Here is a 25,058-nt window from a genome sequence, read left to right as displayed (position 1 = left end):
CCCCGCTTCTCTGCACTGTCTCATATTGCTGCCCATATGAGAGCTTCGGTAGAGAATGTGTGCTCAAGAAACGGTATGAGAGTAGATATGGATTTTTTTGTTTGTTGCAGAGTTGGTCTCCACCTTGCTATTAAAACAATTTCCACTCTTCATCTCCCCATTATTCATGAGCTGATCTGCTATCTGTATAATCATCAACTTGATTTTGCCAAATAGGAGATATTCTGTCATTCGTTGGAGGTTATCTAGCAAGCTTAGCAACTTCGGTCATTGGCTTTCGTTTGACTGCCGTTACAAAGGTTGTATGATTCGACAACGCTATGGCCTACTCAGGGTGCGCTCTGTGCGTCCTGAGAGTGCTCTGTGTCGAGCCTACTGCTGGAATGCGCTGAATTAATTGAAGAACATGATAACGCTCTGAATTTATGAATGGCCTGTTTCGCAATTCACAACAATGTCATTGGCGATCAAAGTTATTCTATCATTACTAAATATCAGTTTCCCTTGCTGTAGAATCTTTACATAGCGGCGCAGCCAAAACGGCAATGTGGCGCATCAACAATCTTATTTTGGGAGAACCCTGAGTAACCCTATCTTGGTTTTAAATGCATGAAATGGGTACTTCTGATTTTTGCGGTATTTCCCGGGACAAATATGAATTATTCCCGGTATTGAAACTCTGTAGATTTTCAGGAAAATATTAATCCCTAGTGTGATTCAGCATGCTAGCTAGCTACGTTTCAGTCAGTAGCTATCTTACTAAATGTGGTGGATAAACTCGCTATGAGTTGAACATATTTGGCTGAAAACAAACTAGTAGCCAGTTGTTGTTGCCAATGGTGGAATCATATCTAACCAGCTGTCTCCTGAAGCCTATGTGACATGTCTATGTGCCCATGAGCTCCAGAGCCTAGACGCAGCATAGCTAAAGTTAGCTAGCTAGCTTTACTAGCTGTACTGTTTTTATAAGAAAACGGCTGAGGTAGTTCAAACCCTGTAGCTAGCTAACAAGTCCTCCTCGGCGACAATGTTATTGGGGTGTGGGAATATTAGTAATTGAAGTTGGTGGTTACAATTAGTTTTAGATCCGAGGGGATAGAAATTGTCTGCCATTGTTTTGTGTTTTGTCACGCACCCAAGAAGGCTCAACCAATCACCCTGCCTGCCTACCTGTCAGCCTGTGTGTGTGTGAGCACTGCAATACTGTAGAGCTGGAAAGTGTCTAACTTTGTTTTACCTTGGTTGCGAGCAGGCGGGTCAGGTAGATCTCAGAAACCATCTTGCTGCCGCGGTCACCCTCGCGCTGGTCCGAGTGGTCGTGGTTCTTGACCAGGTGCCACAGCTTGGTGCCACTCTCCAGGTCGGGCGTGATCATGGGGGTGCGGGAGCGCAGGCTGTCTGGACTACTGGCCGTCCTCAACATACTCTCTGGATGGGAAGATGGGGGAGAGGGGACATGATTAGGATTCAGATTAACGCAATATGTGATAGAGATAGGATATGAGAGAAAGAGACGGGGTCAAGAGAGATATGGGATATGAATGGGGGGGTAGTAGTCTCTAGTCACTCAGTCCTGTGGCGGACTTACATGACTCTCGTCACTGTCAAACCTTACTGTCAAGACTTGGCACGCATGCATCGTTTCTATTTCTCATGTTTAACAGTGCTTTCTGAAACCTATTCACAGAAAAGCACTAAGGCTGTCATTTTTTCCACTAATTGGTGTTATGACCAATCAGATCAGCGTTGAAAAAGATCTGAAAAGATCGGATGTGATTGGTCAAAAGACCAATTAGTGGATTTAAAAAATCATAATTGGGCTGCCTGTCTAAACGCAAACACATACCGTATCTGCTGAGGGACTTTGTGAAGGTGGAGGAGTTGGAGATGTTGTAGGCAGAGTTCTGCTTGGGCATCAGGGCGATCACTGAGCCATCTGTCACCTGATTGGGAATATAGGGAACATCAAAACAGTTAGAGATATACACTCACCGGCTTGTTTATTAGGTACAACCCCGGTCACGAAAATGGATCGCTCCTACAGACAGTGAGTCACGTGGCCATGGCTTGCTATATAAAGCAGGCAGACAGGCATTGAGGCCTTTGGCTACTGTTCGATATAACGCTAGAATGGGCAAAACCAGTGACCTAAGCGACTTTGAGCGTGGTATGATCGTCGGTGCCAGGCACACCGGATCCAGTATCTCAAAAATGGCCGCTCTCCTGGGCTTTCCACGCACAACAGCGGACAATTGGACAATTAAGGAGTGGAAAAACATCACATGGTCCGACGATCCCGGTTCCTGTTGCTCATGCTCAGGATTTGGTGTAAGCAGCATGAGTCCATGGACCCATCCTGCTTCGTATCAACGGTACAGGCTGGTGGTGGTGGTATACCGCCGTCCAATCTGCTGCAACTGCGTGATGCCATCGCGTCAGCATGGACCAACATCACTGTGTAACGTTTCAGACTTGTAGAATTCACACCCTGAAGAATTCAGGCTGTTCTGGAGGCAAAAGGGGGTCCGACCCGTTATAAGATGGTGTACCTAATAAACTGTCCGGTATACATGTATTGGCACTGTACAAACAAGTATTGACCACTCAGAACACTTTGCACATGACATCCGGTAAAAAAAAAAGAGTGATACACATTGCTGGTGACTGGAGTGATAATGTAAAGCACTTTGGTAGATACTACTATGGGTGCCAACTTGATCTGGAATAGCAGTGGAATGATCTGGAATAGCAGTAAGGATGACCCCATGTAGTTGACTGGTCGATTGTTTGGTCGATAGGCTGTTGTTTAGTCGAGGAGTAGCAGAAAAAGACACCTGTCTGATTTCTTTAGTGAGGAGAGAGGAAACCAACTTAATTAGGTCTATAATTAACAGCCTAACTGTTAAATGTGCCTGGCTTTATCAATCATCCATATATTCAAAAGTTTGGACACACCTACTCATTCAAGGATTTTTCTTTATTTGTACTATTTTCTACATTGTAGAATAATAGTTAAGATATCAAAACTAAGAAATAACACGTATGGAATCATGTAGTAACCAAAAAAGTGTTAAACAAAGATTCTTCAAAGTAGCCACCCTTTGCCTTGATGACAGCTTTGCACACTCTTGGCATTCTCTCAACCAGCTTTTTATCATTATACAGTTGAAGTCGGAAGTTTACATACACTTAGGTTGGAGTCATTAAAACTCGTTTTTCAACCACTCCACAAATTTCTTGTTAACAAACTATAGTTTTGGCAAGTCGGTTAGGACATCTACTTTGTGACACAAGTAATTTTTCCAACAATTGTTTAAAGACAGATTATTTCACGTATAATTCACTGTATCACAATTCCAGTGGGTCAGAAGTTTAAATACACTAAGTTGACTGTGCCTTTAAACAGCTTGGGAAATTCCAGAAAATTATGTCATGGCTTTAGAAGCTTCTGATAGGCTAATTAACATAATTTGAGTCAATTGGAGGTGTACCTGTGGATGTATTTCAAAGCCTACCTTCAAACTCAGTGCCTCTTCGCTTGACATCATGGGAAAATCAAAAGAAATCATCCAAGACCTCAGAAAAAAAATCGTAGACCTCCACAAGTCTGGTTCATCCTTGGGAGCAATTTCCAAATGCCTGAAGGTACCACGTTCATCTGTACAAACAATAGTACTTAAGTATAAACACCATGGGACCACGCAGCCGTCTTACCACTCAGGAAGGAGATGCATTTTGTCTCCTAGAGATGAACGTACTTTGGTGCGAAAAGTGCAAATCAATCCCAGAACAACAGCAAAGGACCTTGTGAAGATGCTGGAGGAAACAGGTACAAAAGTGTCTACAGTATATCCACAGTAAAACAAGTCCTATATCGACATAACCTGAAAGGCCGCTCAGCAAGGAAGAAGCCACTGCTCCAAAACCGCCATAAAAAAGCCAGACTACAGTTTGCAACTGCACATGGAGAAATGTCCTCTGGTCTGATGAAACAAAAATAGAACTGTTTGGCCATAATGACCATCGCTATGTTTGGAGGAAAAAGGGGTCGCTTGCAAGCCGAAGAACACCATCCCAACCGTGAAGCACGGGGGTGGCATCATCATGCTGTGGGGGTGCTTTGCTGCAGGAGGGACTGGTGCACTTCACAAAATAGATAGCATCATGAGGAAGGAAAATTATGTGGATATATAGAAGCAACATCTCAAGACATCAGTCAGGAAGTTAAAGCTTGGTTGCAAATGGGTCTTCCAAATGGACAATGACCCCAAGCATACTTCCAAAGTTGTGGCAAAATGGCTTAAGGACAACAAAGTCAAGGTATTGGAGTGGCCTCACAAAGCCCTGACGTGTGCGAGCAAGGAGGCCTACAAACCTGACTCAGTTACACCAGCTCTGTCAGGAGAAATGGGCCAAAATTCACCCACTTTATTGTGGGAAGCTTGTGGAAGGCTACCCAAAACGTTTGACAATTTAAAGGCAATTCTACCAAATACTAATTGAGTGTATGTAAACTTCTGACTCACTGGGAATGTGATGAAGGAAATAAAAACTGAAATAAATCATTCTCTCTACTATTATTCTGACATTTCACATTCTTAAAAGAAACTGGTGATCCTAACTAACCTAAGACAGGGAATTTTTACTAGGATTAAATGTCAGGAATTGTGAAAAACTGAGTTTAAATGTATTAAGCTAAGGTGTATGTAAACTTCCGACTTCAACTGTGTGTGTGTGTGTGTGTGTGTGTAATATATATATATATATATATAGATAGAAATAAGACAGATCCTGCTTCCATTGCCTGTTGAGTGTTTAATAGCCTACTGATTCCGTGAGCACCAAGCCTCATGCAATCCCATGTTGGATAAACAATTTCACAAATACGGCTTTTCCAAATTGTCAGAAAAACTATATTTATTATATTACCTTTTTTCTTGATCTCTTTCTTATTGTTAGTATTACAATTATTATCATCATCATAATAATAAGTAATGTCATTATCATTAGTAGGCTTCTTATAGTAGCAGCCTTGTATAACCACCATCGAGCTGTAGGCCTAAGAGCACATCCTGTCTAGTCTTAATACCGTAGCTGACTTATTTCAATACTTATATAGGCTACTGTATGAATCAATCATTCATTCGTTCATGTCATAACACAGCATACGACTTTTACATTTACATTTTTACATTTTAGTCATTTAGCAGACGCTCTTATCCAGAGCGACTTACAGGAGCAATTAGGGTTAAGTGCCTTGCTCAAGGGCACATTTACGTCATTTAGCAGACGCTCTAGTCCAGAGCGACTCACAAATTGATGCATTCACCCTATAGCCAGTGGGATAACCACTTTACAATTTTTTTTTGGGGGGGGGTAGAAGGATTACTTTATCCTATCCCAGGTATTCCTTAAAGAGGTGGGGTTTCAAATGTCTCCGGAAGGTGGTGAGTGACTCCGCTGTGTGGGGGGGGTAGAAGGATTACTTTATCCTATCCCAGGTATTCCTTAAAGAGGTGGGGTTTCAAATGTCTCCGGAAGGTGGTGAGCGACTCCGCTGTGTGTGTGGGGGTAGAAGGATTGCTTTATCCTATCCCAGGTATTCCTTAAAGAGGTGGGGTTTCAAATGTCTCCGGAAGGTGGTGAGTGACTCCGCTGTCCTGGCGTCGTGAGGGAGCTTGTTCCACCATTGGGGTGCCAGAGCAGCGAACAGTTTTGACTGGGCTGAGCGGGAACTATGCTTCCGCAGAGGAAGGGGAGCCAGCAGGCCAGAGGTGGATGAACGCAATGCCCTCGTTTGGGTGTAGGGACTGATCAGAGCCCGAAGGTACAGAGGTGCCGTTCCCCTCGCTGCTCCAAAGGCAAGCACCATGGTCATGTAACGGATGCGAGCTTCAACTGGAAGCCAGTGGAGTGTGCGGAGGAGGGGGGTGACGTGAGAGAACTTGGGAAGGTTGAACACCAGACGGGCTGCGGCATTCTGGATGAGTTGTAGGGGTTTAATGGCACATGCAGGGAGGCCAGCCAACAGCGAGTTGCAGTAATCCAGACGGGAGATGACAAGTGCCTGGATTAGGACCTGTGCCGCTTCCTGTGTAAGGCAGGGTCGTACTCTCCGAATGTTGTAGAGCATGAACCTGCAGGAGCGGGTCACCGCCTTGATGTTAGCGGAGAACGACAGGGTGTTGTCCAGGGTCACGCCAAGACTTCAATAGCAATCAAGCATTTTAGTTTTAAAATCAAATAACAAAGCCCCTCTTGAATAATTAGTGTAAACAATAAATAAACTGTTCCATGTCGGCAATTGCATTCACGAACGCATACAACGGTTTTAATCTTTGCTGTAATAAAGGTTTTCCCAATAAATAAATAAAAACATTACAACAGACTCTGGTACCTTATCATTAATTTAGTGTTGTTTACATTGTTCCAAATGGTCCGAAAAATGATATTGTAATCTAACAGCACCTGTTTGGCATAATATGCACGCGGTGCTTGCTCCTTACCTTATTTTTATTGATCTCCAGTATTTCCCTCAACTAGTCAAGTTTATTTCACACATCTGACTTCCCCTTTACCTCCTGAGCAACCAAACATTTCCCAGTTTCGAGTTTATTTGTCACGTCATCTGCATCCATTTTGCTGTCACATGTTACGGTGTTCAGAGTTTGTTATAAGCAATTGACTAATATGATTATGACATGCTATAGGTCAGGCCCTATTGGTAATGTGTCATGTAAAAGAGAGGCATAAGGATTGTTCTTCCTAAACGAGGGATTTCGGTAACAGAACTTTTCAGTCAGAAATGGCTGTAATTATGATGCAGCTTCAGCAACACAGACAGCGCGATAAACACTGTTGATGTTCTGTGGTGGTCACTGCAGCAGGGAGGAGAGAGAGAGAGACAACGGGTGCTAGTCACACGGTAATTCACTGTTTTTTGTTTTTGTTTTTTTATAACAGCGCAGAAAGTCTCAGCCCGGCCTAGCACAATCAAATCAGTTGCGGTCGGACTCCCTCTAGTCATCTGTGTGTCTTAATTATTTCATCAAACAGTGCTCCTAAAGCATCAGACAAACTCAGTGCATATAGTTGATTTGATCAAAACATAAAGGATGTGTCTATATATGAAAAAATGCACGTTTTAATATTTTGACCAATCGATTGGTCGAAAGAATAGACGACAAAGATTTTTTTTTTTGTCGGAGTCGGCCCTTAATAGCAGACATCCTGAAGCTCAATGACTGATGTTTTCATTGGTGTGATAACAAAAATATGTATAGGCCTATAGTATGAGAGTCATTCCATGAAATGAGTCCCTTATGATATTGGACATATTATATTAAATGAAGTGCCCTTTAATATAGACCACATGAAAATGCAATAAATACGATTTTTAATACGAATAAAGACTTGCTAAAGTGCCAAAATTCTGCATTTTGATATGTCCCTCTGTGACTTCTCTGAAGATTTCTACCCACTTAACCAACATTTCTCCAAGTTTTCACCATCATTGTAAAGCCCTAGTTATTTTGTTGCTTTGGGAAAGTCATTTCTGAAGATTATTATTTATTTCATGTGATTGGTGATTCATTTTAAGGTAAAATACAACAAGTCCCTCATTTTGAGGTCAACCGTGTTAGGTCAACTGAACTCCAAATGTTATATGGTGAAACTATTTATTTTTAAAAAGTAAAAAAAAATAAACATTGAACATCTAATAGTCAAATCATAGTGTAAAAGCAGGTGAGCTGGTTCTACTCTTTTTGGCTATTTTCTGGTGTTTTGTGGTGGAAAACTAAGTGGGTCGAGCATAACACGTAAACCCTGTTACCCATAGACAGGCTAGAAAAATGTTAACAATTTGATATTTTTTTGGAGAAGCTTGCATTCAATTGCCCCTCCCTGTTGCACACAACAAGCTTCCATTCCCCCTGTCACAAGGGGATTCATGGGTGATTTAAGATGAAATCGTCAACCCTATTAGAGTCAACCCTTTTACTTTATTTGGCACTTAAAGGAAAGATACACCTATTTTTAATGGTATATTGTATTTGTGCATCTCTGAGCGATGTTCTAACGATTCACGGAGTCATTTCATGTTTTCATGTGTATCTGATATATTCGCTGTTCAAGCAGCCAGAAATACAGCCGGTATGACCCCAGCAGACGATAGAACATCGCCTCAGAGATGCACAAATACGAAATAACCTTCAAAATGGGCGAATCTTTCCTTTAATAGGCAATTACTATAGTCATTGTTTTTATTTAACCTCTTGAGATGGGAAAACATTTTGTATTAGTTGAACATGTGCTCGTCATGACAGAATGTACAAATTAGGTGAAATAAAGTTTTTTTCACTAAGTTACACTACCCAAAAGGGACTCAGTTCGTGGAACGACCCATTTATTTCCATGGACAGTGCTTCAAAAAGTATTCACACCTAGGGCTGTTACGGTGACCGTATTACCGCCACACCGGCGAGTCATGACGGCAGTCAAATGTGACCGTTTAGTCACGTAATTAGGCTTCTCCAAAACTGCGCGCTGATGGTCATTAGTAGCCTACCGAACTTGCTAACTGCCTGGTACTCAGCACTCTTTTGTCCCTCTAATCACTGACATCAATGCAAATGTGTTCGAAAACCTAATCAAACACTTAATGAGTCCCCATGAGCTCATGTTGCTCAACATTTCTATAGGCTATGCAATTGCGTGAGAAAACAGTATTGGTAGCCTCTATTAAAAAGAGGAACCATCAGCTTTCTATAGGCTAGGCCTAATATATTTATTTATCAACTTTCCTAATATTAAGCACATTGCTTCGCTTTACAATACGAGTACAGCCTACCTGGCTTGCATGAAAATGAACCACAGGAAAAGTGTCCTCCATTTGCTATTTAAGTGCATAGATTACATGTATTTTTTTTTTCATGCCCCTGTTCTGAGACAGGTGCATGATAATGGTCCAATCTAAATCAAAACTAAAGTCACACATATATAATTGAGTATATGTAAAGACAACATTAAATTAAGAATAGTCTGATGGGTGACAATATTAGCCTATCACTTGTGAATTATATATTATCACTTGTGAATGATGCCCAGCTTGTGCATTAAGGCAAGAAACAGCGCATACCTTTTTGTTGTGCTACTTTTTCTAATCATAGTCTCACACCTCATGTAGCCTAGCCCATAGGGCTATATGTTTGATAAGGTTTGTATCACAACTAAAGTGGCCAAATAACTTTTTTAATTAAGCACATTAAATCAGTTTTATTACCGGTGTAGAGCCAAACTGGCATACAAAGGCTGCGCGTGTTTCAAGTTTGGAGAAGATCATTTTCACCATCAAAATGCTCCTTTATAATAAAGTATTACATGCATAATTGCATTCGCCATCACTTTTGAGAACAGTCTTTTCCCGCTAATTGATTGCATTTTGGAACATTCGCGCTTATAGCCTACTGCCGTGTGCGCATTGCTGCACTCGTGAAAAAATAGCCTAACAGTTTATCAACATTTTAAGCTAAACGATCAGCCTCCTTGCTTTTAAAAGGTTTTTTGATGAGTGGTTGTATTAAATTTGGGATCTATTGCATCCCACAACTGTCCCAGAGTATGTTTGGAATATTTATTTCTCGCACAGAATAGGTGAACTTTTGTACTATGGGGGAGAGTAGATTGACATAGGCAAGTGCTTTTGCTGTTCGTTAGGCCTACTCATCTTGTTGGCTGATGAAATGTAGGCTAAATGTGGACAGTTCTAATATCTTCAATATGTGCCTCAGAATTCGATAAGAGGGACGCGCGCAGTTGCGTCCCCGATGTGTCAGTCTTCATTCACTTGTAGCCTACTTTTAGCTGAAATGCCTGTGAGAAGGACCCCATCACTTGACGGGCATTGGCTACATCTGAGAGAGCCATGTGAGTGAGAGTTGCTTCGGAACACGGCAGCTAGGAGAAGGGAATTATAATTAGCCACTTTGGCCGCAAAAGGCATGGATTCTTTAAGGGGCATTACGACCACACAAGGGGGAAGCCGCCGGGAAACTCGAGGCCTGGTGAGAATATTATCAAGTGCTTGTCAAATTGTGAATGAGAGACTGATGAAGTGTGTGCAGCTTGCAACTTTTTTCAAATCCTCATTAGAGTCGCATCATGCAGCCTTAGAATGTATTAAACATCAAAACATATAGCCCAACGTTTGTATCACAACTAAAGTTGCATAAATAACTCTAAATTAAGCATATAGGAGGACCTGTTTCTTTGTTAAATGCTCAACACAGAATAGCAGCATGTGCACACTTCCTTTGAAATCATTTGGAGAAAATATCCTTTCTATTTTATTAAGCTACGTTCAATTGTATTTTTCATACTATAAAACAACAAAAACTAATGCCACGGAATTCTAAGCAAATCTTGTCTGCTAAATGAACTAGTGTAGCCCACAGCCATATGGCATAACCATATCAGGACAACTCAGAGTTTGCTATTATGTTCTTCTGAAAAAGACTACATTTTCATCATGTTTTTTTAGACCTGTCTAAAATAAATAATGGATTTATTGTGATGGTGTATTAAATGGATTTATTAGACTTTTTAATAATAATAATAATATGCCATTTAGCAGATGCTTTTATCCAAAGCGACTTACAGTCATGCGTGCATACATTTTTGTGTATGGGTGGTCCCGGGGATCGAACCCACTACCTTGGCGTTACAAGCGCCGTGCTCTACCAGCTGAGCTACAGAGGACCACCTTTTTAAAATGTAGATGTTCCAAAGGTCTGCATCAGTGGCTTGTAGGCTGTGCGTGGAAGACAGAAGATGCTAAACGTGTTTATGCTAATTAAGGGTCAATTATCGTGAGACTGGCAGTTATTCATGACCGCCACAGCCCTATTCACACCACTTGACTTTTTCCACATTTTGTTGTGTTACAGCCTGAATTTAAAATGGATGCAATTGAGATTTTGTGTCACTGGCCTACACATAATAGAGGGGAAATTGGTGATATAACACCCATGAATTTGTGGCTGCAGACACCAATGCAGAAATATTTGTAAATCTGTCATTGTAAAGTACAGTGCATTCGGAAAATATTCAGACCCCTTGACTTTTTCCACATTGTTACGTTACAGCCTTATTTTAAAATGGATTAAAAAATAAATAAAAATAAATAAATCTACACACAATACCCCATAATGACAAAGCAAAAACAGGTGTTTAGAAATGGTTGCAAATGTATATAAAAAAATTATTTAAAAAAGGAAATATCACATTTATATAGGTATTCAGACCCTTTACTCAGTACTTAGTTGAAGCACCTTTGGCAGCGATTACAGCCTCGAGTCTTCTTGGGTATGACGCTAAAAGCTTGGCACACCTGTATTTGGGGAGTTTCTCCCTTTCTTCTTTGCAGATCCTCTCAAGCTCTGTCAGGTTGGATGGGGAGCGTCGTTGCACAGGTATTTTCAGGTCTCTCCAGAGATGTTAGATCGGGTTCAAGTCCGGGCTCTGGCTGGGCCACTCAAGGACATTCAGAGACTTGTCCCTAAGCCACTCCTGCATTGTCTTGGCTGTGTGCTTAGGGTCGTTGTCCTGGTGGAAGGTGAACCTTCACCCCAGTCTGAGGTCCTGAGCGCTCTGGAGCATGTTTTCATCAAGGATCTCTCTGTACTTTGCTCCGTTCATCTTTCCCTCGATCCTGACTAGTCTCCCAGTCCCTGCCGCTGAAAAACATCCCCATAGCATGATGCTTCCACCACCATGCTTCACCGTAGGGATGGTGCCAGGTTTCCTCCAAATGTGACGCTTGGCATTCATGCTAAAGAGTTCAATCTTGGTTTCATCAGACCAGAGAATCTTGTTTCGCATGGTCTGAGAGTCTTTAGGTGCCTTTTGGCAAACTCCAAGCGGGCTGTCATGTGCCTTTTACTGAGGAGTGGCTTCCACCTGGCCACTCTACCATAAAGGCCTGATTGGTGGAGTGCTGCAGAGATGGTTGTCCTTCTGGAAGGTTCTCCCCTCTCCACAGAGGAACTCTGGAGCTCTGTCAGAGTGACCACTGGGTTCTTGGTCACCTCCCTGACCAATGCCCTTCTCCCCCGTTTGCTCAGTTTAGCCAGGCGGCCAGCTCTAGGAAGAGTCTTGGTGGTTCTAAACTTCTTCCATTTAAGAAAGATGGAGGCCACTGTGTTCTTGGGGACCTTCAATGCTACATCATTGTTTTGGTATCCTTCCCCAGATCTGTGCCTCGACACAATCCTATCTCAGAGCTCTACGGACAATTCCTTCGACCTCATGGCTTGGTTTTTGCTCTAACATGCACTGTCAACTGTGGGATCTTATATAGAAAGGTGTGTGCCTTTCCAAATCATGTCCAATCAATTGAATGTACCACAGGTGGACTCCAATCAAGTTGTAGAAACATCTCAAAGTATGATCAATGTAAACAGGATTCACTTGAGCTCAATGTCGAGTCTCATAGTAAAGGGTCTCAATACTTATGTAAATAAGGATTTAAAAAAACATTCTAAAAAGCGGTTTTTGCTTTGTCATTATGGGGTATTGTGTGTAGATCGATGAGGAAAACAACATAACAAAATGTGGAAAAAGTGAAGGGGTCTGAATACTTTCCAAATGCACTGTCCTACAAATACAAATGTGATTGATTGATTAATTGATTGATTAACTGATTGATTAAACAACATGACTTAGTCAACTTTGAGATCTAACCCTAAATTATGAGAGACTTGCCTGGTAGTGGGCCAGTGTGTTGAGTCTCTTCCAGTCGTTGTCTATCTTGGTGGTGACGTCCTCATCCTGGAGGATGATCCGGGCCATCCTGCCCTGACGCCACTCTGAACACACACACACAAGGGACAGAGAGAGAGAGAGGGGTGTTAGTGTGTGTGTCCGTGTGTCTGCATGCATTCATTTGTGTGTGTGTTTGTGTATGATGCGTATGCAGGTGTGTGTGTGCTTATAAGTGTGTGTGTCCTCCTCACCTAGGTCCATGTCTCCAGCCTTGGGTCTCTGGGAGTAGGGACTGCCCTTGTACACTGCATCCAGCAACTTCTCCTTCACCTGAGTCACCGTGTCACAGTTCAGCCCCTTCACCGTCACCTCCAGGGCATTCTCGTTCTCCGGGTTCACACAGTGCAGGGTCTAGAGGGTATGTGGGGTGCGGGTAAAGGTCAGATTGGGAGGGGGAAGTCTCACTGGACTAGAGGCTTGAAGCAGAGCGATTAGTGTGGGCGTGTGAGGTGACACTGTGTGATACACGACAGTTCAGCTACTATGTTTAATATAACATATTAACCTATATTATATTGTTATGCCAAGTCGCTTCATTGACGTCTATGCTATTCTAGCTAATATATTACTTAGCTAGCCAGACGAATGGTTCTCAGAGCAATGACTTGATTCAGTGAGATAATGTCAAAGTGTTCTGTTTATTTTTGTGATTCAAGCTGTGATTGCGGTACTGACCAAGGTCTTGTAGTCAATCTGCTGTCTGATGAGCTTGTCCTCGCTGAGTGAGTAGCGTGCCTCTCCAGTGATGGAGTCTATAGGCCCCTTCTCCATCTGCTGCTTGATGGCACAGTACAGCATGAACAGGGGCTCGCCAGCACACTCCTACACACACACACACACACAAAGGTAAGACGTCACTTACACACACATAAATGTCACTGATACATACACACAACCCCAATCTCAGTATTTCAGAAACAATAGGAAATAGAGTAGTCTTCAAACGCAAGACAACAAGTATGTTTTTTTATTTGAGAAAGTCAAGTTTGATAATGCATCAAAGGTAAAACTAGTGCATTCCAATCTGCTGTTAGCCACACTACCTACGGCACTGCTAAATGATAAGGTCGTAGAAAGCCTCCCATGCCTATTGGCACAGTGACAAGTGGCCCACTCCCGGGTAGCAATTTCTCCCCTGTGCATTTTAACCAGGGGAAAAACAGCCTTTAACAAGGTAGAACGTTTTAAAATGTACACTCAGCTTGGGGCCAACGTTGAGAGAATGCTAGTGGCAGTTGATGGAGGGGTTAATAGAAGGTTAATGAGTCAGGAGTATAAAAGCACTCTGCTGCGTGAAACGAGGCAATGAGAGGAGGGCTAGAGGGCCTCTCTCCTTTTCTCCCCTTCCTCTATTGTTCCGACTACTGCCTAGCACAGGGATTCTCACCAACTCTTGCTAGTTTCTCCCCCTGGCTTCACCCTTTTCCTCTCCATCTCCTTTCTCTGCTCCTTCCACCCAACTGGTTCTTTACTTCTGTGTTTTTCCTCTTTTCCTTGAGACTTTAGTAGATGTATCAATTCAGAGCAGAAGAAAGAGATTGCAACGGAAAGCAAAAATAAGCCTTTCTTATTGGACAAATCCAGATAGTCCCTCCCTGTTTCAGTTAGTTTTCTTCACTTTGGTGCCTGATGAACACGAAACACGTGCTTGCGTCACTGACAGACTTACCTTGAGGAACTTGTAGAGGAGGAATGTGAACCAGTTGGTGAGCATCTTCTCAGCAACCGACTCAGTTCTACAGGAGAGAGCGAGAGAGAGAAAGAGAGAAGAGGTAAGGAAGGGGAAAGAGGATGGAAGGGGAGACAAAAACGGTATCTTTTGGAATGACAAAGTTTTAATGGCAAAAACATAAACCAACACATGACTGATAGAGGAACGACTGTACAAGGGTTGGAGATTTTGACGTGACTTCCTCTTCCTCCTAGTAACAAGCGACCAACCTCCCCTCGGGCTAGTAACTTAGGGCGAACACACACCATTTTCCCTGGGAAAAGGTATTTAACATGGACGTTCACTTCAAAGAGCATACATAAAATTATTCCACGGAAAGCGGGTAGGCTATATCCTTCAAACCCCCCCCTCTGCAAACAAACAAATTAACTCAAATAACAAAACCCACATAAATTTTTTCAAAGCAAACCCAGCAATTTTCATTAAAAACACAGCAATTAGTCTAATTTGTTAACGTCTCTTGCTAATCACCAACCTGGCGCGTAATGAGGAGCCTCCAGAAAGGTTCCCCCCTCCAGAAAGAAAGTTAAAAACACAAGTAATTAAAGGGCATTGTAATTAACGCGACTTACTACATCAAATTTGTTAACAATGACGAGGGAAGAGTGTGTGTGTGCGTATGTGTGTGACACAGTATGAGAGGAAGGGACTTCAGGGGAAATGGTTTTTTCTCTCACCCACCCCCTCCTCTGTCCCTCCTTTTAGAATCAGAGCTGCTGTCTCTTGAATAATACATTCCCAGAGACTATGATTACTCAGAAAAGGATGAATCAAGGACTGTGTGTGTGTGTGTGTGTCTGTGTGTGTATGTGCCAGCTAGCAGGTTATCCAGGGTTGAGACTGGGAGCAGAGATTGTGAGAAGAAAAGTCATGAAGTCCATTTGCCTAGAAGTCTGTTCAGATTTGTTTGATGTGGGCAAAATGTGGTTTTCTTTTTCCTTCACATAGAGGAGAGGAGCGGTAGAGGAGAGGGAGAGGTAGAGGAGAGGGGTTGAAAGTAGAGTGGACCAGGAAAGAACATGATTTTGGTCTCTACCGTACCTAATACTGGGGGACTGGTGGAAACCAACTCCTTACTAATCTGGTGTGAGAGTGAGTGGGTGAGTGAGTGGGTGAGTGAGTGAAAGAGAGTGTGGGCGTGTGTGGATGGGAGTGTAGTATAATTCATAATCAACATTGAAAATGTTTTGGAATAGTGTAGACTAAAACCTAAAAACACCAACAAAGGGAATTCTGTAGCTCAAATCTGTGTGCGTGCGCCCATATGTGTGTGTCATCTTCATAACCAGGATACAGTGTATGTGCCACATTCCTCCAGGGGGGCTTTTAGCAACATCATGCCAATTTCACCGCAGCAGTAGACTGGCTCAAAGTCATTTATTTGATTCGATTTTAATTACACATCTCTCAATGGAGAGGGACAAACATCCCCTTTTCATCATTTCATGTTTAATTCCTGTCTCTATCATTTCTCTCTATCCCTTTCTTCCTGTCTCTCTCTCAGTCTTACCCAACTGATTACCAGTCTCTGTCTCCCATGGGATATTTCTCCCATTTTCTGCCTTAACATTCCATTCTCTCTCTCCCCAGTGCCGTGCACTCTCTCTCTTGACCTTCCTCTATCACCTTCTTTCTCTGTCTTTAATCTGTCATTCGTCCTCCCACTAGCACTCCATCTCTCCCTCCCTCCCTCTCTCTCCTTCTATCCACCTTTGTCTGTCATTCTCTCCCATTCCACACTCCACAACCCCTTTCACTCTCTCCCCATCTCTGACTTCATCCCTCTCTCTCTCCCCCTGTATCTCTCTCGCCTTCTCCCTCTCCTTCCCTCCCTGCCCCCTCTCTCTCCCTTTTTCCCTCTCTCTCTCAGTCTGTCTGGCTCAGTAGTCCTGTCTGCCCTGTGTGGCTGGCTGAGTGGCTGGGCCTCCTGCGGGAGTCAGTGGGTGTGCTCAGGGGTGTAATCCTTCCTGACAGAGACAATGCTGAGGAGGGGGGAAGGAGGAGAGGGGGAGAGTGAGGAGAGGTAGGCTACAGTTCCTGGCCATCTACAGCGGCCCTCTTTAGTCTCAGCACTACGGCCTATCACACGTTAGAATGGCTAACTGATAACTAAAATGGCTAATGGATAACTAAAACTGATAACTAAAGCGGCTAACTGATAACAAAAATGGCTAACATAAAAGCGGATAACTGATAACAAAATTGGCTAACTGATAACTAAAGCGGCTAACTGATAACTAAAGCGGCTAACTGATAACTAAAGCGGCTAACTTATAACAAAAACAGCTAACTGATTAAAAAACAAACAGTTAACTGAAGACAAAAACTGCTAACCACTAAGCTGCTCATAGCTAAATTATGCCAGCTCAATCCTGTCTCTTTCCTGTCTACCAGGCTAAATTCTAACCCCATAGGCTACGCAGATAGCCTAGCCCAATCCACCCTTACTCATAGCCTAACACAGGCGGACAGTACCTTCGGAGCAGAAGCTTTGGGGTGGTACTCGCTTTCCAGGTTCTTGATGATTATGTCAAACCCCCCACTTCCCTACTCCCCTTACATATATAGCACAGCCCAACCCAACCCAACCACACCCCAACCTAGGCGGATCGTACCCTGAGAAGCAGCTTGGGGTGGTTCGTGCTCTCCAGGTTCTAACCCTCTCTCCCCCTCCTACACAGATAGACCAGCCCAACCCAACACAACCCAATGATGGACCGTACCTTCTCAACAGCAGCTTGGGGTGGTTCTTGCTCTCCAGGTTCTTGTCGATGAGATCTGAGAGAAGCTGTTTTAACACCCCTGTGGCATACTCCATCTCGCCCTGGAGAGCAGTCATGACCAGCGACGCCACGTTGCCGCGGTCACGCATGGAGAAGGAGCGTTGAGCTTCTAGCGTGCGGATGAAGGTCAAGAGGAAGTGCTTCTTGGTGAGCAGCTGGCCGAACAGGGTGAGAGCCTTCTCGACATTGGCCTGAACCTATCAGAGAGAGGGGGCAGAGCAGTCTTTGAGGTACAAAAGACCCAATATCACAGATGTCTGGTCGTGCACACAGGCACAAACTCACACACACACACTCTCCATGAAGCTGTATGAACAAAACAACTACAAACCTCCCTCCCTCCTCTCTCTCTCTATTGGCGCACTACAGTTGAGGCTGATTGCATCTGGGATACAAATGAAAATCCGATGCTAGGCACCAGACAGATGTGCAATACAGTTCATAGCTGGTAGATATGCTGTCTGTCTTTCTCCTCTCTCTCCTCACCCCTCAGAGCTGATACCGTACAATACATGCACCGTCCAGAAAACACATCTTCTTATGAGTCTATGTGTGTGATGATATTTGTAATTGTGTGTGTGTGTGTGTGATGATATTTGTAATCTGTGTGTGTGTGATGATATTGTAATAGGTGTAGGCCATGCCATCTTGACGTGACGATGCAATGTGGTGCAGTTGAGTGATCGATACATAACCTCTCTTGGGTGGTGAAATAATGGAACAGAATGGAAGAGTGTTTAATTGAATGTGTGAGTCCTGTGTCTCAGACCCTGGACATGATATGGCCATCTATCAGTCTCAAAGTTTCCACAGAGTGTTAGAAAGGTCTCTGGGCCCGTGTTCACAAAGTGTTCCAGAGTAGGAGTGCTGATCTAGGAACAGTTTTGCCTATTAGATCATAATGAATAAGAGGGGGGACCTGATCCTAGATCAGCAGGGCTGTGGGGTTACCATGGCTCGAATACAAGCCCCCCCCCCCCCTAAGAACTAAAACATCAACGAATGTTAAAGATTTGGATGTCTGGCCCTGGGCGTTACTGACCCGTACCTCCATCTCCTTGAGCACGGGGTGGTCCTCGATACCGGGAAAGAGGACCCTCATGGCGTAGGTTCTGTAGTCCAGGAAGGGGATGCCAGCTCCATCCAGCTCCTGGGTCAGCTCATGGATGTCTGTCTGCAGCTCCGCAAAGGCTGGGGAGAGAGAAGGGAGGGGAGAGGGAGGGAGGTGGAGAGGGGTAGAAAGATGGTTGATCTATTGTTAATGTACGTACACTAGGGTATTGACAGTTTTAACATTGGTCACATGTTAAATATTTGTCAGTGTTGTTGTAGGAGAAAAGTTATAATTTTTGGACTGATTTTTAAGTGAACTCGGGTAGAGTAGAGTGTACACCAATAGCTGGAAGAAATATGGACACACCTACGCACACACCTCCCTCCCGACCCCAGAACTCTCCATGCAGCAGAGTGGCCGCATATCTCAGTGTGTCTCACTGTTTATACATGCGTGCCCTGTGACTTTGTATGTCCCCTCCATTTCTTTCAGTGGCATCTAAAGAACTGTGTGAATAATCTCTCTGTATGATGTAGCTATGTCTCTTGCAGTGTAATCTTGACTCAAGAAACCCCATAAACAAATAAGGAAGTAAACACCGTCCCCTCTCTCTCACACACACACACAGAGAGGGCACACTTTTTTTCTGTCCTTCTCTATCCATCTCTCTGTGACCCCCCCTATCCTTCCATCTCCCCCTCTCTCTGTCCCTTTATCCATCTCTCCTCATGCCCTTTTCTCTCTTTCTCTGTCCCCTCATCTCTCTATCCATTCGTACCTGTATGTCCCCCTCTCGCTATCCATCTCTCCCTTCTCTGTGGCTCTATCCATCTCTCCCTTCTCTGGGGCTCTATCCATCTCTCCCTGTGCCCCTTTATCTATCTCTCCCTGTCGCTCTAAATCCATCTGTGGTGACTGTGGGGGAAAGACAAGGTGGTGACCCCTGGATGGACAGTGTGGTGGAGACGGCGGCCAATCGTGTCTGTTGCCATGTGGCGCTGGACAGAGATGACCATTGTGATGACAGGTACCACAGCCTGGTCTCCTGCATTCTGTGTTTTTTACTCTACAATGCATTGTTACTATGAATGCTTCATATCACCAGTCTTGCTAGCCTGGGTACCAGTCTGTTTAGCTAACATTCCACTCCTAGTACTCAGGTCATTGTTTGGCAATGACACAGAGTATAAGGAGTGGAATGTTGGCTAAACAGACTGGTACCCAGGCTACAGTCTTGCTATCTTGTGAAAATATTTACGCATAGCATTGGTCACTTCTAGGTTCTCTGTAGATGCTAGAAGTGACCATGCTGCAGTATGGTTCTCCTTATGGAGCCTTCAAACCTATCCAATTCTTTATCGCTCTCTTTTACTCTCCTTATGAAACCCTCAAACCTATCTCTACTCTAGCGCTCCCATTCTGTCCATCTACAGTGCATTCAGAAAGTATTCAGACCACTTGACTTTTTCCACATTTTCTTACGTTACAGCCTTATTTTAAAATGGATTACATTTATTTTTTCCCTCAATCTACACACAATACCCCATTATGACAAAGCAAAAACAGGTTTTTAGAAATTGTTGCGAATTTATAAAAAATTTAAAACTGAAATATAATTTACATAAGTATTCAGACCCTTTACTCAGTACTTTGTTGAAGCACCTTTGGCAACGATTACAGCCTCGAGTCTTCTTGGGTATGACACCACAAGCTTGGCACACCTGTATTTGGGGAGTTTCTCCCAGTCTTCTCTGCAGATCCTCTAAAGCTCTTTCAGGTTGGATGGGGAGCGTCGCTGCACAGCTATTTTCAGGTCTCTCCAGAGATGTTTGATGGGCCACTCAAGGACATTCAGAGACTTGTCCCCACCACCATGCTTCACCGTAGGGATGGTGCCAGGTTTCCTCCAGACGTGACACTTAGCATTCAGGCCAAAGAGTTCAATCTTGGTTTCATCAGACCAGAGAATCTTGTTCTCATGGTCTGAGAGTCTTCTAGGTGCCTTTTGGCAAACTCCAAGCGGGCTGTCATGTGCCTTTTACTGAGGAATGGCTTCCGTCTGGCCACTCTACCATAAAGGCCTGATTGGTGGAGTGCTGCAGAGATGGTTGTCCTTCTGGAAGGTTCTCCCTTCTCCACAGAGGAACTCTGGAGCTCTATCAGAGTGACCATTGGGTTCTTGGTCACCTCCCTGTCCAAGGCCCTTCTCCCCCGATTGCTCAGTTTGGCCGGGCAGCCAGCTCTAGGAAGAGTTTTGGTGGTTCCAAACTTCTTCCATTTAAGAATGATGGAGGCCACTGTGTTCTTGAGGACCTTCAATGCTGCAGAAATGTTTTGGTACCCTTCCCTAGATCAGTGCCTCGACATAATTCTGTCTCAGAGCACTACGGACAATTAATCTGACCTCATGGCTTGGTTTGTGGGACCTTATATAGACAGGTGTGTGCCTTTCCAAATCATGTCCAATCAATTGAATTTACCACAGGTGGACTCTAATCAAGTTGTAGAAACATCTCAAGGATGATCAGTGGAAACAGGATGTACCTGAGCTCAATTTCAAGTCTCATAGCAAAGGGTCTGAATACTTAAGGTATTTCTGTTCTTTATTTTTTTATACATTTTCAAAAAATCTAAAAACCTGTTTTCGCTTTGTCATTATGGGGTATTGTGTGTAGATTGATGAGGACAATGTTTTATTTAATCCATTTTAGAATAAGGCTGTAACTTAACAAAATGTGGAAAAAGTAAAGGGGTCTGAATACTTTCCGAATGCTCTGTATCTTTATTACATTTACATTTGAGTCATTTAGCAGATGCTCTTATCCAGAGCGATGTACAGTTAGTGAGTGCACACATTTTTCATACTGGACCCCCGTGGGAATCGAACCCACAACCCTGACGTTTCAAGCGCCATGCTCTACCAACTGAGCTATGGTAGCCTAAAATCAATCTACTCTATTTCTACTCTCTCCCGCTGTCTCTCTCCAAACAGACAGACTGACAGTATCACTGGCCTCCCACCAGATCAGGAGTGTGCCAAGTGAATAAATGTGAGATTATGCATTGCAGACACCCCCCCCTCCATCCCTTCCTCGCTCTCTATCTCCCCCCACCCTTTTCTCGCTCTCCCTAAACATAAAGGCCTTCTAAGCAGACCTCGCATGGGGAGGAACCCAACATCTGGCGCCGGAGCCCCGATCAAAGTGTTCTTCTGGACGGGTACCAAGAGCAAGCAGCACCCAGTGGGAGGGCCATTTTGTGTGTGTGTGTGTTTTTGGATGGAGAGGTAGTACATGGATAATGAGCTTGTCCTGCTCTCCTACTTTGATTTGTTTTGTATTCTTCTTAGGAAGACCACGATTCATCGACTGTTCGTGTGCTGGGCTGGAACCGTTGCCTGCACCACCAGTACAGCAGCCCCTCAAGTCGCTAGAAACCTGGCCTACTGTTTGTCGATTGACAGCGGTTGCTTAGCATCCTTGTCCTGAATAGGTCAATAAAGTTGAATTGAATAGAATTGATTGACAGGTGTGGCTTACCTTCCTTGCACTCCAGCGCCACCCGGGACTCCAGGTTGTCCATTTGGAGCTGCAGGCGTTTCAGCGTGCGGTCGGCGTCCCGCGACTTCCTCTTGTAAGCGATGAGCACGCCGATGATGACCAATAGGAGCAGGCCACCGCCCCCTCCGATGCCGATGATGGTGGGCAGGGTAAGCAGGCTGTCAGAGTAGATCTGGAGGGTACCGGGGGAGTACTCAAAGCCCCCCACTCGCACCTTGGGGGGTGAAACACACACTGGTTTAGATTCTTCATAGGACAATAACTTTAAAACACACATTTCAACACAGACAGACACATCTGGTGCATTAGATGTAATTTAACAGAAATAGAGTGCGCGTACACACACACAGGACTTCCAGCTCTTTTTCGCTGCTGTTTCTGTAGAGTCATTCATTACCTCCAACACTCTCTCAGCGAGGAACTTCATATTCATCATCTCCAGCACCACCCCACCATCAACATACTGTATGTGAAAATGGCGCGTTTCTATGTTTTGTAGTAAAAAAGATAGAGGAATATAGGTGTTTCCAATGACATCATTGGTGTGCATCATGTGATGTTAACCAATTATGAATAGGCATTGCCTACTAATTGGTTGATTATGTTATTGGAAACACTTATCTTCCTCTATCATTTTTACGACAAAACATAGAAAAGCAAAACATTTTCAACATATGTTGACATTGGGGTGGTGCTGGAGATGATGAATACGAAGTATACATTTATGGAAATGTCAATTTAACAGCAGCAATGTGCACAGGCAGACCCCAACAAGCCATCTAGAGCCTCTCTCTTTCACACACCAATGTCTGTCACACATGCTAGTGTTACGTTCCCCAGCAAGAAAACAAAAAATGTTGCTCAAACAGAAGTGGGAACTAACAAAGTCACTGACCAACAACCAAAACAAAACAGGTGTGGTTTTAGGAGGGGTTCTGAAAGACAATCATGGGGGTGTCCACTGAAAGTTGACTAGAAACAACAACTGGAACCTAAAAGACACCCACCATGAGCGCCGACAAAATGTGCCCAAGAAGAGCCAAACAAAAGAAAAACCCACACCAAACTTAAAGACAGGAAACAAACCAAAAAGGTGGAGCAAAACGAAATCAGGGAAATCAGACAAAGGAATGTTTTTCTAGAAATCAAATATGGAGAGCAAACTAAAAGGTGTTGACCCTCCACTTCTCTCAAGACAACTGGAGCACTGGGCCAGCCACTCTTAAATAGCACCTGGGCCAGCACAGGTAAAACACCTTCACACTAACGAGATGGCAACCAGCACAGGTGTAACACATACTGACTAATGAGTCGACACCAATTGGTGCGCCCTACGTGCTAACGAGCTAAAGACCAACCTCAAAACATAAATTGAAAAACCAAAGCCTGTAACACTAGCGCTACACTACAAAGTTAGTGTATGTGTCTGTCCGTCCGTGAGCATATGCCAAACCTAGTTTAATACCTTTCCTTGTCGCAATGCCCAGGCTAGAACCAATAGTCTTACCTTTGCCCCGTATGAATTACCCGAGCCCTAGCTTCAACTCTATAACTACACTGAACAAAAATATAAAATGCAACATGTAAAGTGTTGGTCCCATTTCTGAAATAAAAGATCCCAGAAATGTTCCATATGCACAAAAAGCTTATTTCTCTAAAATGTTGTGCACATTTGTTTACATCCCTGTTAGTGAGCATCTCTCCTTTGCTAAAATAATCCATCCACCTGACAGGTGTGGCATATAAAGAAGCTGATTAAACAAACGGCGTGATCATTACACAGGTGCACCTTGTCCTAGGGACAATAAAAGGCCACTCTAAAATGTGCAGTTTTGTCACACAACACAATGCCACAGATGTCTCAAGTTTTGAGGGAGCGTGCAATTGGCATGCTGACTGCAGGAATGTCCACCAGAGCGGTTGCCAGGGAATTGAATGTTCATTTCTCAACCATAAGCCACCTCCAACATTGTTTTAGAGAATTTGGCAGTACGTTCAACAGGCCTCAGAACCGCAGATCATGTGTAACCACACCAGCCCAGGATCTCCACATCCGGCTTATTCACCTGCGGGATCATCTGAGACCAGCCACCCGGACAGCTGATGAAACTGTTGGTTTGCCCAACCGAAGAATTTCTGCACAAACTGTCCTAAACATCTCAGGGTCTTGACCTGAATGCAGTTCGGCGTCGTAACCGACATCAGTGGGCAAATGCTCACCTTCGATGGCCACTGGCATGCTGGAGAAGTGTGCCCTTCACAAATGAATCCCTGTTTCAACTGTAACGGGCAGATGGCAGACAGTCTATGGCGTCGTGTGGGCGAGTGGTTTGCTGATGTCGACATTGTGAACAGAGTGCCCCATGGTGGCGGTGGGGTTATGGTATGGGCAGGAATAAGCTACGGACAACGAACACAATTGCATTTTATCGATGGCAATTTGAATGCACATCCGCCGCCATCACATCATGTTTCAGCATGATAATGCACGGCCCCATGTCGCAAGGATCTGTACACAATTCCTGGAAGCTGACAATGTCCCAGTTCTTCCATGGCCTGCATACTCACCAGACATATCACCCATTGAGCATGTTTGGGTTGCTCTGGATCAACGTGTACGACAACGTGTTCCAGTTCCCGCCAATATCCAGCAACTTTGCACAGCCATTGAAGAAGAGCGGGACAACATTCCACAGGCCACAATCAACAGCCTGATCAACTCTATGTGAAGGAGATGTGTTGCGCTGCATAAGGCAAATGGTCACACCAGATCCTGACTGGTTTTCTGATCCACACCCCTACATTTAAAAAAAGGTATCTGTGACCAACAGATGCATATCTGTATTCCCAGTTATGTGAAATCCATAGATTAGGGCCTAATTAATTTATTTCAATTGACTGATTTCCTTATATGAACTGTAACTCAGTAAAATCTTTGAAATTGTTGCATTTATATTTTTGTTCAGTGTAACATTACTTCCAAAAACTAGGCTATTAAGCTGCAGCCCAAATTCCTTTCCTTGTCACAACATTGTGGTAATCAATGCAGAAGAATAAAAGGAGACGAGGAGAGGAAACTACACTAGTGCATTGAGACGCACCCTTAG

General features: G+C 43.8%; 1 protein-coding gene and 1 non-coding gene across 3 annotated transcripts in view; both read right to left on the bottom strand.

The window, feature by feature from the left end:
* The window catches only part of LOC121575525 (plexin-A1), a 257,731-nt gene that overhangs the window by 9,459 nt on the left and 223,214 nt on the right, over positions 1-25,058 (bottom strand). The window contains exons 20-28 of one of the 2 annotated variants that reach the window (XM_041888680.2): positions 21,931-22,165; positions 18,380-18,528; positions 17,278-17,534; positions 14,492-14,558; positions 13,498-13,644; positions 13,014-13,173; positions 12,763-12,866; positions 1,847-1,943; positions 1,238-1,428 (exon numbers count right to left, since the gene is read on the bottom strand). In XM_041888680.2, coding sequence (XP_041744614.1) covers positions 1,238-1,428; positions 1,847-1,943; positions 12,763-12,866; positions 13,014-13,173; positions 13,498-13,644; positions 14,492-14,558; positions 17,278-17,534; positions 18,380-18,528; positions 21,931-22,165 — 1,407 coding nt within the window. The remainder of the gene's footprint in view (positions 1-1,237; positions 1,429-1,846; positions 1,944-12,762; positions 12,867-13,013; positions 13,174-13,497; positions 13,645-14,491; positions 14,559-17,277; positions 17,535-18,379; positions 18,529-21,930; positions 22,166-25,058) is intronic. The other variant, XM_041888681.2, reaches the window with a different exon arrangement.
* On the bottom strand, positions 21,254-21,330 carry trnas-uga. The gene has a single exon. It is a non-coding gene; the product is annotated as a tRNA-Ser (tRNA).

This window comes from Coregonus clupeaformis, chromosome 10, assembly GCF_020615455.1.
Source record: "Coregonus clupeaformis isolate EN_2021a chromosome 10, ASM2061545v1, whole genome shotgun sequence".
NCBI classification, from domain to species: domain Eukaryota; kingdom Metazoa; phylum Chordata; class Actinopteri; order Salmoniformes; family Salmonidae; genus Coregonus; species Coregonus clupeaformis.
The sequence above is the reverse complement of the archived record's forward strand: the minus strand, read 5'-3'. Positions and strand labels throughout refer to the sequence as shown.